Here is a 16,077-nt window from a genome sequence, read left to right on the forward strand (position 1 = left end):
TGTAATCACGGTCCCTGAGGCGTATTACATTATTTTGTATCAGAACTCAGAATACTGCTATGATAATCTTTGAAACTGCCGCAGAAGAATGTGTTTCCTGAAGAGAACTGCGGTGAAATGCTTGCGTTGCTACCAGAATTAGCTCAGTTTTGTTGGCTGAGATGTTTAAGAGTATTTTTTCTCAAGTTATCAATTCAAGTGACGATGCTAAAGAAGCTGAACCAGGGTTTGAGAGTACAGAGATAGAAATAACTAAAGGTAAACCAAACATCCCTTTATTGTCCACAGTTTCATACAAACTGTACCTAATTTAAAACTTGTTTTAGAGTACAAACATTTTATAATTTTATGTAAATTTAAGTAGTAAGAGACTAATATTCACCTTACTTAATTATTTCCAACAAAGAGCCACATGGTGCAGTTGTTTCTAGGATTGAAGGCTGTATAAATGTACAGCAATACAATGTTGCCTCAGGTGTTTGCCTAAGAGATATTTTAATCATTTGCTGGGGAAAATAATTGATCAGTCTGTCCTAGGAAAGTTGCATTATTATACAACACCAGCACAGACTGTGAAAAAAAAAAGGTTTTAAGAAAAGTCTAAATTGACATATAAAAAGACTATTGTTAAGAAATCTCTCATCACTCATCCAACAAATGCATGCTGTCTTGCCTTCTCTTTTGTCTCTTCAGTCAGATTTGGTTTTCAGGCTGTCATGTTTATAAGGAAAAAATAACATCATCCTCCAGGAATGATAACCTAATTGCACAGGATTCTGTCTGAACTGTCGCTGTTTTCTTTCAAAGGGATTGAACCATTATGTGTCAAAACATTCATCAATTTAAAGTCTTGTGTTCATGCACTTTTGCCTTTCTCATTTTTTTCTCCAGCGCTTATGACCAATTACACTTTATTCCACTCACTTGCTTTAGCGCGGTTCAGATAAAACACTTTTATTGCTTTGAATGTGTCAGTGCAGAAACAGCAATGTTTTATCTGAAACTCTGTTAATCCTCCGCCCCTCGCTTTTTTCTTCTCTCATCCACTCCAATAAATGCAGGAAGGTCAAGATTCGCTCTTGAATATGATCGGTCTGTTATTCTTTTAGAAAACTCCATATTATGAATCATTTCTCCCACACTTCGTACCTAGTTTTAAACGAGACAAGGCGAGGATATGGCTGCAGAAATATTTTATTGTACAGACAAAGATCACAGCTTATTTCATAGATCTGTGTCTGGCAGTCTTGCAACCGCATCAGAAATCACTGATGAAATATAATATTCAAGTCATGACTCTCTAACAAGCTCTTCATGGCACCATGTGGAAATGAGCAGCACTGGCCTGAAGCAAGAGATCAGAATGCCAAGACCACAATTGGAGACATCACGCCAAATGCTCAGCCTGATTCCCAGAGAAAAGTGCTCTAAAGTGCTGTCTTTATTATCTTCCTGACGCGTGACTCAGCATGACTGCTGTAATGACCTGCCTCAACACTTATAGGTTGTGACTGCTGTTGAATAAATAGGTGTACGTTGTCTAATGTAAGAATCACCGTGTGTGTGTGTGCTATATATGGAAACTATGGCAGCAGCATTAAATCTGGCTTTTGAAGGTATACCATAAGTGTGTGGGAGTGGAATAAAAAGGCTTTATAGATCATAGGAGTGACATTGAGTGGCCGGCTCTTTAGATGCTGATAAAAGGAACAGCTGCTAAGGTGGGGGAAAGAAGGTATGAGGACCTTTAATCTGAACTTAAAACGACATAAAACCAGCTCCTGTTTCACTGCAAATGTCAGGATTTTTAACTGAGCTGTCAGAGACAAGATGTCATGAATGTTTGATGAAGTAAATTTAAAACTTTCCCAGCACAAAAATATAAGAAGTCTGAAGATTGTATTAATTACACTTAACAAATATAATTTCCGTAAATCATAAATTACATAATTCTTTGTATCATGTTTTGTGTTTTAATAGAGCTTGTAATCTTGAAAAGGATGTAATCTGATTAAGTGAAATGAAATGAAAGAAGTCATCTTTGAACAAATTACATTCCTCTGTTTTTATTGCCAGTGCTAGCTTTAGCCTTCCGTGGTCAGTATATGGATCTAAAGGCAAATTGCATCATAGTTTTTGAAGTGAAGATGAATTACTTTATATTCAGACTGGCGTTAAACCTCAGATCAAAAAGCACATACAACAGTTAAAACTAAATAAATGAATAAACAAACCAAAAAACACAAATTAAAAAAACAAAACAAAAAACATAATTGGTTATGACATGGGACTACAGCAGCCAGCACATGAGGATCTCATACACAGAGCAGGTAAAGGAGAACCCAAAGTCCTCTTTCCTGCATGTTTGTCCATGTTTTTCTTCTTCAACACATTCAATTTAATAGTAAAATATGAAAAACCTGCAGAAACAATTGAAGGCTTGGGTTTGGTAACCTTGGTCCTAAAATTAAAAATACAATTGTTGGATAATACTACCAACCTCACACAGATATACTGAGAAAAATAGCATTTTTCCAAAAATGAATCCCACAAATGTTTTGACATAACATTACTAGCCACAGATATTTATTTTCTTCTGGTAGTTTATGGTAATCTCCATTTTTTTCTTTTTAAGAATATTTTTGTTTTATAATATAAATAGTAACAATCAGGGTTTGAAAGCAGTAGTGTACTATTCTTACTTACTTAATTTCTGCACTTAAGGTGATAGTCTTCAGTAGGTGGCTTATGCGCTTGTCATAATTCACATTTTCTCTTTGGAAAGAAGTTGTAAAATAGAAGTGTAAACAGACATAAAACCTAATTCCTGAGGTTTGTCTTGTGATCACCTTTCAGTTTAGCCAGTGTTTTTGTTTCATAAATGAAATTAATATCCACCGCAATTACGTTACTTCCTGCAATGAGGAATTGTGCTGCCATTGTTTATGGGATTTTAAGCTTTTTAAAGCTACAACAATAAAACTTTACTATAGGAAGTTTTTCAAGACTATTTGCTTTGTAAAACAATGTCTCAGCATGTTTTGGCCTATGAGGCTTTGTTAATGATTAGTGCTGAAATAGAAGCCAACTAGGATAAAAATGTAAACACTAGAATGCCAAGCAGAACCACCTCATTGACTTTTAAACTTTTCTCTGAGGCCTAGCCAAATACTGTCATGGTTGCACAAACTGCTGACAATACCAGCGTTATTAACTCGAGCAAAGGAGAATTCTGTTTGTTGCCAAAAGCAATACAGCTATCTTGTTGGTTGCTTTCATTTCCACAAGTTTTTTTTTTCCTTCTTCTGATAAAAAACAGGGAGGAAAGGGGGGAACTCTCAAGGCAAAAATGAGTCATTCCTGTTTTTGTTGTCTAGCCTGTGACTAATTCAGCGTTACAACAAGAGCCCACCCATGAGATACAGAGTATTGACAAGTGTAATGGTCGACGTAGGCATGCCACTTTATAGCCAGCTCACAGATGAGGTAGAAAATTGCCAACGTGTTTTTTTTGTTTTTTTTTTAAGCTGTGTTTTCCATGAGCTGATGGATTTGTTACGGGGCAGGGAAATCATTTGACGACGGACAGAGAGTGTGGCATCAATCAAGCAGCTTTTAAACTCAACGCTAATGTCTGTGCTGTCAGGGGTAGGAACCAGATGTACAACCTGCTCTCTCAAAGAACACTCCAGACAATATTCTGTGTTTATGTGAGCTATTTTTGCCTCTTTATGCTTATTATTAGTTTCCAATGGATGAGGCAGTTAAAGGTGAGGGAGATTGCAATACAAAGCGTGCAAAAATCACAATTAAAAGTTTCTTTTGTCGATTTCAAACTTTCATTACTTCACAAGAGTCATTAGCAGACATTTAACAAATTCCTTGCCGTACTGTACAATAATAGATGGATTTAGATGGCAGATTTTAAACTTGTAGGTCTTATTTCACCCAAAGCTTTCTTATCACAGTAATTGACGTCACCCGTGGAGTAAATGGGAAGAAAATGGAAAGATGAATTACTCTAATGGAAGGAAATGAAGTGTGGAAAGAGACATTCCTCCAAGAATTTTCTAGGATGCAGAGCATTGGTAAATTAAAACACAGCAAGGATTTGGTTATGGCGCGTGACAGATCCCACCATCATTACAGAGGCGGCATTTGTACATGGCACATTTAGTTTGTGCAACCTAGGGAAGAAAAGGAAAAGTAAAATATAAAAATAAGAAAGTCAATGAGGAAAACCAAATAAGAAATGCTGAGGCTTTTTGAAGATAAACTGTTCACAATTTATCACCGAATAAGATATAGTCAACCAATTATCATTATGGAGTATTTTCTTTGTTTTGTTTCGTTTTTTTCTTTTAGATTGTCCAGTTTACCTCCCGCAGCTAAAGTGCCTCAGTACATATTTCATGCAAATCATAGAGCCAAGCGAGTCTGTTTTTGTTCTGCTGCAGTTTAAAGGTCAGACCTTATAAGCACCATTAAGGCTGTTTTGCTAAAGTCAGTCTGAAGGAGAGCGCCCAGTGAACCGAAACATCGACAGGCCGAAATAAATGAAAAGGAAAAGTTCTGGTTCCGCTCAATGAAGTCAAAGGGCGGCTGGAGGATGGGAGAGTGTCTCGTCCTCAACATGTTGTTCCTTGTGACTCAGAAACCAAGAGGCCAGTGAAAGGACTATGTGATCCTTAGAAATCTTTCGATTTTTTTTCTTCCTTTTTTTGTTAGGAAGATAAATGTGTGGCCTTTTTTCATTTTTGAAAGGCTCTTTTTTAAATCTTTCTTCTAGGTACATCCTTTATAAATAAAATGAAATGATCAATAATTAATGCAGGGAAAAAATGTTTTTTTTTTGCATTTTTCAGTTCATCTTTCTCTTAGTTATTTGAAGTCTGCCAGTACCAGGCACTGAAAATTAGCCTCACACCATGACGGTTCTACCTTCAGACTTGACTGTAAAAGATTTTTTGGATTATTGTGCAGTGTTACAACCTCAAACAGCTACATTTTGTTATTTGATGAAACAATATCCTCAGTTTTTTATTCACATGCCAAACTGTTCTGCACCAGAAACTGAATGATCTCCAACACGTTCTTTCTCCTGCAGTGGAGTCTTTTGTGGTGAGATTTTAATGCGGCAATAGTGATTAAGTGCATTACAAATGTTACCTACAAATTCCATGTTTCTCTTCAACTCTCACTGTTGTCTTTAACTTTAGACGGATCTTAATTTTTTGACTCCTCTGTCTGAAATCTTGTAAGGAACATCTATTCTTGGCTTGCGTAAGCTAAATGGGGCTTCTGATGTAAAAATGATCATTTATGGCCTTAATTTTGAACTTAACCATCTAATATTAATTAATATAAATAGTGAGTTTGATTGATTTCTAAATATTGACAGATTTTAAAATACAGAATTTTTTTATTCTGTAATTTATGGGTTTATTTGCTTTTTTTTTTGTATTAGTAGATTACTTAAGAAGATATGGTAGGGATTCCATGTCAGTAGCTTTGTTTGAGATATATTTATGTGTACAGAATTTTAACATGTTCAGTACTATTTTCCGTCTTAGGATTTCAGTGTCTTTATCAGTCTTTACAATTTTATAGATGCATACTCCGTAAGATGCACCAGCTGCATGAGAAACTGAGAAAATCGCTGTTATATGGAGTTTGCCCTTAAAGTGTTTGAATAAAACTTTGAGCGCAGACCTCCATTGAGAAGCCTATGAGGGATCCTGCAGGGTAATCTGAGGGACTTGTATCTGAGCCCAGCGGAAGCTCCTTATTGATTTGCTTTTCTAGTGGCCCTCTGTTATATTAAGGAAATAAAACCCCTGGATGTTAGGAGATTGATGTCAATCAGCAGCTTGCCTCAAGTGTGGCTTGTCCCATCTTATTAGCGCTCTTTACATGCACTGAGTGTTCACTGATGACTCCGTAGATAGGCAACCTGAGACAAGAGGCTTTCTCTTGCCTTCTTGAAGATCATTCCCCTGTGATTGCTCAATCTGTCATCGCAGTCAGCGTGGACTGAGCGATTGTTATAGATTCACATCATATTAGTGCAGAGCACGAGCTTGTAGCTTTGTTATAAGTGTCACTTGCAGACATCAGAGCTAAACAGCTTTTATTAAGACGGAATCTATGGACAATATATCTGCAAATACACTTTGGGATCATTTTCGTGTGCTTAAAAGACTAATTATGTCTTTCTGGAAATTCAAATGAAGAACAAAAAATAGCAACCACGATGATACACTTTTGAACTGAGTCTGAATTGAACAAAGTCTGAACCTCTGCCTACATGTTTTTTTCAAGAATTTCTGGATGTCTTTCCTGATTTAAAAAGCAAAAATACATTTAAACCATTTTTTTTTTTTTTTTTACCAAAATCACATTCTAGTCAAGAATTGTTTTGTTCCTTTTATTAAACCAAGTCACTAAAGAGTCGGTAGTTATTTAATACTAATCTGATACCTCATAACAGTAGCTAAAATTGGTACTGGATATGCTGAAAGGGGCCGAGGGTGGAAGTATTATCATGTCATATTATTCCCTCGTCAAAAACATACCTTGAGTGTGTTGCTTTGATTTGTTCATGCATGTTTGAGAAATGTAACATGCAAAATAAGCCTTTGAAATCTGTAAACATAAAAATAGATGGTGGCTGGTGATACACAGTTCTTGTTTAATGTCGATCCAATGTGCAATAAAAAATACGTAAAACCTTTCTTGGTCCATTTAAAGCACTTTTGAATGAAGCCACTCTCCAGACCCTCCTCCCACCAGTTCCAGTTCAACTCTGGAAAACCTGGTATTTGAACATCTTGGAGATAATTCATAGACAAGCTGGGACATTTTAAACAAATATTAATTTGTTTGCGAAGTCATTCTTTTTTTCCAATTATAAATTTTCCTGCCTTGTAAAAACACAGACAGTGGCTTACTTCAGTGCATTACATTGTTTTCCAAATGGAGTGGGAGGACACAAGTTCCTTCCTGGGGCCTGTAAAAACTTTACTTTTCTAAGAAACGCTTCATTGCTTTGTTGCACTGACTTCTCCGACAAGGCGAATATAACCACTCCAGCGGGACAGCTAATGGTTTTTTATTGTATTTGTGCCACTGCTTCAGAATAAAATAACTGTGATCTCATTCTATCATAGTAATTACCACCTTTAATTTATGAATAAGCTCTAATTAACCAGCTCCAGCATCATGCGATTTGATACTGGCACGCGCAGAACCCCCTCGAGTGTGCAGCATGGCTGCTGCTTTTAGCCGCCAGGCCTGTGGCACTGAATCAGGCCTGAACAAGGAGCGGAGCAACAACAGCTTTCACAAGAGTTACCATCTGTCATCCAGTTTTGATTTATTATGAATCTTGTCACAAGTCTGGCCACAAAATGATTTGATGCAACTTCCTAGTGTGTCAAGGGTTATGATAGCATGACATCCATTTTGTGGACCTGACACAGCATATCAGGATCACTTAGCTGTGGAAGTATGCTGGCTGTGCCATCTTATCGCAGTGCGTCTGTAGCTGATGTGAAACCTTCAAGCACAATAACTGTAAAAGTGTTGCCACTAAGAAGGAGTTTGCTGAACGCAGAAATAATTTTAAAGTACTTTATTTGTAGGATTTAGCAAGAGATGATTTTATGGACAGTCTAAGTGGAACCATTTTGTCATTCTGGCAAATGGATGCTAAAAACTTACATGTATGTTTTTATAAACAGTATGTTTTTTCTTTTACATATTTGTTAAAACTATCACTATGTCATGATATCATAACATGATACAGATAATTTGGTGGTCCTAATGCCATCTTCAGAAATACACGATTCCCAGGCACAAACAACCAATAAGATAACAGATGCCTTAGCGTTCCTCATCTGAACGCAAAGGAAAGGACGTTCGCACTGCTCACACCTTTGCTCTCTGCCAGGTTGCAGCTATATAGGACTCAGTTCACCTGCAACAGATTTCATTTTGACAAGAAATAATTCATTAATCTGATTACATGATCTTGCTACGTCACCAGGAATCATAGAGTGAATAAGCAGCCAAACAGAAAAATCCTGTGCAAAATAATTAGGTTCAGGTTTGATAACATTATGAGGTAATGTTATCTTATGTTTATCAAAAAGGGGGGGGGGACAATGTAGAGGACTTTAAAACTAAAAAAGTGTTTAATGCTGTTCGTGAATTGAAATTGAAAGAGATCAAATCCGAGAGAAGTGGAACAGCCACATTATTCCACTTCTACTGAAGTGGAGCAAAGCCCAAAGCTGCATCTTGAAAAGTACATCTTTACAGCCGAAAAGATGGAATGATTCATATCACTAGATTCATAACTATGAGACAAAAAACGATTTTGTTTTTTTCAGGAAAGCTAAGAATCCCCAGTTTTTACAGTTTGTCATGCAACACATGTTTTGGTGAATCTGTAATCAGTGCAGAATAATTAAGTTCAGGTTTGATCACTCCTCATATTGTGTTTTCTTATCCTTGTCAAATTTCTAATTGTTAAAAAAAAATGTTGAGGACATTTTTCATAAATCTCAAGCAATGTTTTAAATAATCTCCATTAAGTGTGGAATTTGTCACTTTAGAATTTGGTCAGTGTAAGTATTTTAGATTGCAACTACAGATAATCAAATTCATTTCAAACATAAAATTTAAAATGACCATTTACTTTAGTACAATATTTGCCATAAAATATTTCCCACGTCCTCGTCGCTCAATCGATGAGGCACATTATTTAGAATGACTCGGGAAGAAGAGATCCTGAAGCTCTGGCTCAATACAAAGAACCAAGAATCCAATCTTTAGCCACTGGCCATCACACTGAATAGTTCAGCTGAACAGAACAACTCCAAAACCACGTCCTATCTAAAAAATAAAAGTCTTAAGACACAGTCTTAAATCACTGACCTTCATATTCGTAATACTAGGACAGGCTTAGCTCACCAGATGAAGTCATATACTGTACTTCTAACAACTTTTTAGCATCTTGGGAGATCAATTTCACTTGCATGAGAAATATCGAGGTGTTTTCTTATCACGCTCCCAGGACTCATAGGAAGTAAAAGCTGTCAAACACACAACACTAATGACACTTTCAAATTAAAAATGTTTTATGCTGTGCCTCATAAAAACCTCACCCATAAACACCCAATTAAGCTTTAGAGATCTGAACAATAGGGTAGCTCCACTTCTCCTTTCTGTAATCACTACAGCGAGGTCTCCTGCCTTCACCCATTGATCCTGTATAGATCTGTGTATGAGAAACTCTAGTCCAGCCCAGTCCTCTACCATTCTCTCTCTCTCGGTGTACGCTCGATATTCTTACTGAAGGACAGCAACTGCATGGTCAAAATCTGTACCACACATAGAAGCAGAGATGGAGACAAAAAAATAAATGAGCAAAGAAAGCATAAAGGAGGCATTAGTTAAGAGTCTGATTTGAAGCAGCTATAACATCCATCTTGGCTAAAGATTATTCCCCAGCTTTATCGTACAGTAGTGTGTACTTGAGATTCCTCTGTAGTTTGCTTTTATGAAGAGGGGAAGGAAGGGGTGCAGTGGTGCACCCTTCAATCATTTATGAAGACCTCTCTTTACTCTCCTTATTCTGTCTGGGAGTGGGACATGTCAAATACGCTTAGTTTGCCTTTATAGTGCTGTTTAGCTGCTCTTGTTGTGACAGAATAAGGCTACGAGGAATGTTTTTTTCTGCTCCATCCTGAAACATCAGAAACGTCTTTGAATCGCTTCTGCTGCCAAGAAAGATAAATGCTCCGCTGTTGTGTCTGTCAGTGCAAAATGTAAAAGCATGTGTCAGTTCCGTCAGCTTGGGACAGGCTTTGTAACAAAATTGTTTACCCGAGCCTTTTGAATAGCTTGATCAATCTTTTATTAGATGTGTTAAAATGACTCTGCATCAGCAGAACGTTGCTGGGGCGTTCAATTACTTTCAAAGTTTTATGAGCAAAAACAGATTTTCTACAAGGCTCAGGTAATTTTGACATTTATTTAAATACCATTATATATTTAAAACTTCAATGTGCTCAGTTTTAGGAATCATTCCAGATTCAATTATATACACATCTAATTGGAGACGTATGTGTTCAGTGTTAAGAATGTTAAATATATTCTAAAAAGCCGACTGGCTGCCAGTGGAGAGTCGAGGGTTTCTCAAACATGCATGGAAGAAGCAAAGCAACACTCCAGGTATGTTTTCATAAGTGGATAACTTTATAACGTTTTAAGAATCTTAAAAAAGCAGATTTTTACATTACATCCCCACCCTTTGAATATGGGCAAACCAGATCAGTGTAACTAAAACTTCCTTACCATTCTGTCTCGACAAAAGCTTTTCCTGTGATGGTTGATCACTCCATGTAAGCCCGACTTTACTTTCAGTTTGGTCTGTCTCAGTCTTTTTTTTAAATAATTCATTGATGTTAGTCATGCTTCCTAAAAATGTATAAATAATGAGGGTTATAAATGCTGAATAAAGATTTTATCCATGTCTAACTCAACAATACTTTAGCTTGTTTCTAAGTGAAAGTTATATTTAGCTTCAAAGTTAAAATGGAATTTGTGACTCAAGGGAAGTTTTTCTCAAACACACGTTTGAGGTTCGTTTGATGAATTGCTCATCACAGTTTCTTTTTACTGAAGTTAGCTTAAAATTATGCATCATTCAAAAGTCCAAGTTGTTGTATACCACTTTAGAAATCTTTTGGTGTTTATATCCAACTAAAGCCCTGTCAATGGTCCTCTTTGTGTGTTGTCACTAAAATCTATATACAGTCTCTTGTATTATAATTGTGAAGGGAAGGGAAATGTTTTGTTGTTGTTGTTGTTGTTGTTGTTTTTAAACAGCAACTGATAAGTGTGGCATGCATTTGCAATCAGTCCTATTTTTATTTTATCGCAAATCAAATTTATCAAGGCCAGTTGGTCAAACAAGATCAAAGTGTTTCTAATATCTACGTCAGAAATCCAACATGACACATTGTCTTGAACACATCATCCCCACGGGAAAATTTGGTGCTGGCAGCATCTTGCTGTGGGAGAATATTTGGCTATACAGAGTTGACACATATTTCTTAATTTTAGAAAATAACCTTTTTTAAATTTAGTGTTTGCATCACTTTTCTTGCAATGTACAAATACAGTATGTGCTAGTTTGTGTTGGTAAATAAGATCAGAGTAAATATATTAAAGTATATCAATTCAAAATACGTTAAGGTTTGTGGCTTCAACCTGACAAAATGTAAAAAAAAGTTCAAGGAGATACATATTTTTTAAGGTGCTGTAGGGAGGTCTCACTAATTTGCAGCCCCTGTCAACAGTCTTTCATCTAAAAAAATAAAAAATAAAAATCTGTTGGCAGTTTTTCTGCCTCATTAAGAAGAACAGTCACCCCATATGGAAGCTAATTAAGGTGTCAAAGCTGACGGCATTATTTCACATTGACACATTAACAAACACAAGGAAGAATCATTTGAACTTTTTCTCAATTTTGACTACATTTTTCCATCATTGTTAGCAGTTATGTATCATGTGTACCTTGTAAGCAATGTTTGAAATGCCTATTATTGTTTTATATAAACAGTATTTTTTATGGTCTCAGAAAAGTCTGAAAGATGTATGTAAATATGGAAAAGTAAAGCAGACACTCATTGTTACCTGTCTTGCTTCTCGTATTATTTTATGTCAACCAAACCAGAAAAAAGAATCTCCAATGTCAAGGTAACATGAACAATATCCTAAGCATGTGAAAGTAGACTCTGCTGGCAAACGTTTAATCATTTCAGAATAGCTCTTACATCAGAGCCTTTCTAGTATTCCCTCTTTGCTGAAAAACTGTCTGGATTATTTGACTTGCAGCAGTGAGAACAATTTATTTGTTAGATTTCTTCTAAGAGCCGAAGCGAGAAAACTGCAGCCGAAAATGGGGAATATACTTGTCCTTTTGGACACAGTGCAATTACTTAACTGCAGAATCACATAGCATGAGGTGATTGATCATTGTGTCCTAGTGTGAGTGGTAAAAGCTTTACTGAAGTTTGAAATGAAGAAATATGATACTGTGGAATGATTTGTATTCATGTGGTTTTATTTTAAAGGCAAGGTTCGCTCTCTGTTCCTGGAAGGAAATTGGAGGAATTAATGATTTTTGCTATGAATTTTGTTTTACTGCGGCTTGATGCTAATAAGGTGGTACTGCAGAGATAGGGTTAGCTAACACGTGGTATATCGAGTTTTTTTTTCTCAGTTTCATCATTCATTTTCTGTTACTAAAGTCTGCAGATTTATTTTGCATACTGCTGAACATATACTTCATTGTGCGGTGACATTTTATAATGTTGAAAGAGAAAGTATTTTTTTCTTATCTCTTTCTTATTCATTAAAGTACAGAGGCTGAATATATACAGTATGCTTTTTATATTCCAAAGTTAATCTATTCATTGCTTTTTGTCTTCTTTATCTACCTTTTTTTTATTTGTTCACCTTTATGTTGTGGTGGTGAGTACATCTTTCCACCTAATAAGAAAACAGAGAATTTCTTTTGGCTATTTTTTTTTATCCTGGTGCCAGCAACTCTTTAATTTGGTTTTATTAAACTTGCTATCTATAAGCCTGTAGTCACTGCTTTCAGAATTGTCTGGGTACAGAAACCCTGAAAAAAACCCAAAAAAACAAACACATTTTTATTACTTTCTCACAGGCGCTAAATGCTGTGGGCAGCTCTCCAACTCAAGGACTATCATAACAAATTTTATCTCATACTTTTTAAAAAAAAATCTTTTCATAAACTTTTACTTTTCTTTAGCTGGAATTCCATTCTTCAGTGTTTATTCTTAGTTTAAATAGATTACTCACTCTCCACTCTTGCAACAGTGATAAAGAACAAGAACATGGTTTATGGGATGCTTTATTCAGCAACCCTCCTCTTACGTTACCTACCTTCCCATCGATAGTGTTGCATATCACATACACAACTGCTTTAATTAAACGTCTCACTCTGTTCAAACTAAAATTCTTAGAATATTTAGAGAAAAAAATCATCCACACAAAGTGATTCAATATTCCAGCTATGTCATCCAAAAGCTTATTTTTGCCTTCTTGCAGTTCGAGTTAATAGAAATCATTAGAATCTATTGTAGCTGCCATTATGGTTGCTGTTGATGTCAGCGGTCTTCGCATATTGCAAACATTTTACTGCCAGTTTACTGAACACATACAGTACATACTGTCATAATCATGCAATACTTTTTTTTTTTTGCTTTTATGTGAACCAAATGTTAAGTAAAGAGATTTATATATTAAAAAGAATTAGATGATTTTGTGTATTTTTATCACAAAGTTTCAGTTTAAACACTATGATGCCATGAAGTGGTTAGTTAAGGCTATAATATTGTCAGACTCTCATACCCTCCTGTTCCTATAGTCAACAAATGTATATCCTCACATCATGTTTTCCTGTTATCTTTCATTTTACCTCGTATGAAGGTTTTAGCTGCAATGCATCATATTTAACAATTTTAACAGATGCCGTGGGGTTTAACCATTAGGTCAAAGTTGCTCTGATTTTTCAATGGAATTGTTTTGTTTCTTACAGAACATACATTTTAAGGCCTCATTTGCTTCTTATGTCCTACCTCTTGACAGTTTCCATTGTAACAAGGTAATTACTCAGAGACGTATTGAATTATTGGCAGTAACAAAATGAGAGATAGAATTACACAAGAGGAAAGCCTCACACTTTGTTACGCACAATTTTGGTAGCCTACAGGCTTCCAGGATTTTATAGTTCATTAGACTATGACATGTTTGCCTAATCAAGTTTTTTATTTTACCCTCAGGTCCAAAAGAAATGAACAGCATCAGTAAGAAGGCGTTGGATGGAGACAGGGACCTCTTCACTTATTTACCCACACAAGACACCGAAAGTGAAGTTCACTCAGTCACCACTGTCTCACCGATGAACATGCCCAACCACCGGCCTATCCTCAAGGGTCTGCTGCTTCATGAACACCTACTCACAAGAGACTTCCAGGGAGACCAGCATTTTTTCAAGAAGGATGGCTCTGTGGTTGGAGACCCCACCATGCCCGGTTTTATCTCGGCTCCAAATGCGGGCGACACTGTCACTCAAATCGTGGCCCACAAGGATGCCCCAGCCTTCTCAGACATTGCCACTACTGCCACGGAGCCTGCCACCTCTCCACTTACCACATACTCTCCGACAACACCTGGACCGCCCGTGTCTCTCCCTCTGAAGAAATCACCCAAGGAGAAGATGAAGGATTCCGGCGATTTAGAGCCAACAACAGATTCCCTCACTACTCAAGTGACACCATACAGCAGAGGGCCAGGCATTCCAGTGGCTATCTTACCCTCAAAGGAAAGATATTTTCCCATTGAGGCCACACCTGGACCCTTTTCAACAATTATGAAGAAAGACCAGGCCAGAGAGAAATTGAACCCCGATCACCTGATCTCTAAGCTTCCTTCGTCATTTCAAGAAGAAGATCCCAGCTCAGCATCTACGACCATCATCACAACTATCATCACCACAATGCAAACATCAGGTCAGTGTGTAGATGCTGTATTTTGACCTTCAAATGTCTTCCACAAAAAAAGGGTTTTGTGTTATAACTGGAATTAACATATAGTCTTCTACTTTTTTATTAAATAAATATTCAGAGTTGGGTGCATCATCCTGCAAGGCTTAACCCATTTCTCCCAGCAGGGAAGAAATTAAGCACCAGGTCATCAGCATCACGTCTGTTCATTTTTTCATTCTGCACACACAGCTTGCTATTCATCCCTCCACACGGGATAACGGAGTTGCTCATGTGTCAAAAACAATCTGATTTTTTTGCCTGATGTGTCCTGCCTGTCCTTTCCTCTGGTCACAGAGGGCTGAGGGCCCAGATAAGTGATATCAAAAAGGATATCTGCCGAGTTAGTTGGAGGGTTATGGGGTTCATGGAGAGACACAGGTGGGCTGTCAGAAAGCTTGGCGATGAGGGAAAAAAAGGAAATCACTTTTATTTTTGCTCTCTCCAACAGAGCCATGCAGCATGAATTTTACTGAGTCCGAGGGCAACATTGAAATCCAGCAGCACGTTGACCGTGGGGTGGAATGCACCTACTTGATTACTGTCTACCTAGGATATGGCATTGAGGTTCAGGTAAGTGCTGGACACTTTATTGTTCATCTCTCTAAAACTTCCCTAGTTTTCTATAGTAGGTTCCAGAAATGACATCAAAGTCTGTGACTCAAATGTTTGACTTTACTTCAAGTTGCTCTTCAGGAGCAAAAAAGAAAAAATACCTCAGATTTGACAGAATCATGAACAATCTTTGTCATTTGTAATAAGGCTGTGACATGAACCAGTGTGAAATGCACATATTCTGTTTGATTTGTTACCCTGCAATATTTTTACGTTGGCTGTAGCTTCTTAATGATGACCAAATTGATGCCTCTCACCAAGAGATCAGCAATTTCAAATTAAAATAAACCCAACTTTTCCTCAACTCTCATCTTATTTTTTTCACTATTTTGCTATTGCCACTATCAAATACATGTTTGGCTTTTCAGGATAAAACCACTCAGCTCTTAATAGATTGCACCATACTCCACAGTTTATAATGTATAGCATAAATTGCAACAAATGTACATTTATGGAAATGACAATAAATGTAAATTAGGATTTGTAACATGGTTTCCAGCACAGACAGTTGATATTCTACATTTACTGGAATATCATTTTGGAAAAAAATGTACGTCTAGGAGTTGTTTTATTAGACCTTACTTTTGTTTTTATTTAACTTTACGAATATTAGTACTCTTGCTTGAGTGACCTTCCTGATTACTCTACCCAGAGAGTAACTTCACTAAATGAAAAACAAACATGTTTAAGCCAAAAATGCATGAGAAACATATCTACATGTTGAATTGAGACTTCTTGTTTTGTCATGAATTTGTTGGTTGTTATTATGTTCTATGTTTGTAATTATTTTAGTTTGCACATAACTATGTACAGT

General features: G+C 36.6%; 1 protein-coding gene across 1 annotated transcript in view; it reads left to right on the top strand.

Annotated features, from left to right (window-relative positions):
* Positions 1-16,077, top strand: part of LOC114153528 (seizure protein 6 homolog) — a 113,838-nt gene that overhangs the window by 41,972 nt on the left and 55,789 nt on the right. Inside the window, exons 2-3 of the mRNA XM_028032137.1 lie at positions 13,887-14,615; positions 15,100-15,221. Of these exons, the coding sequence (XP_027887938.1) occupies positions 13,887-14,615; positions 15,100-15,221 (851 nt within the window). The remainder of the gene's footprint in view (positions 1-13,886; positions 14,616-15,099; positions 15,222-16,077) is intronic.

Source organism: Xiphophorus couchianus, chromosome 11, assembly GCF_001444195.1.
Source record: "Xiphophorus couchianus chromosome 11, X_couchianus-1.0, whole genome shotgun sequence".
Taxonomy (NCBI): Eukaryota; Metazoa; Chordata; class Actinopteri; order Cyprinodontiformes; family Poeciliidae; genus Xiphophorus; species Xiphophorus couchianus.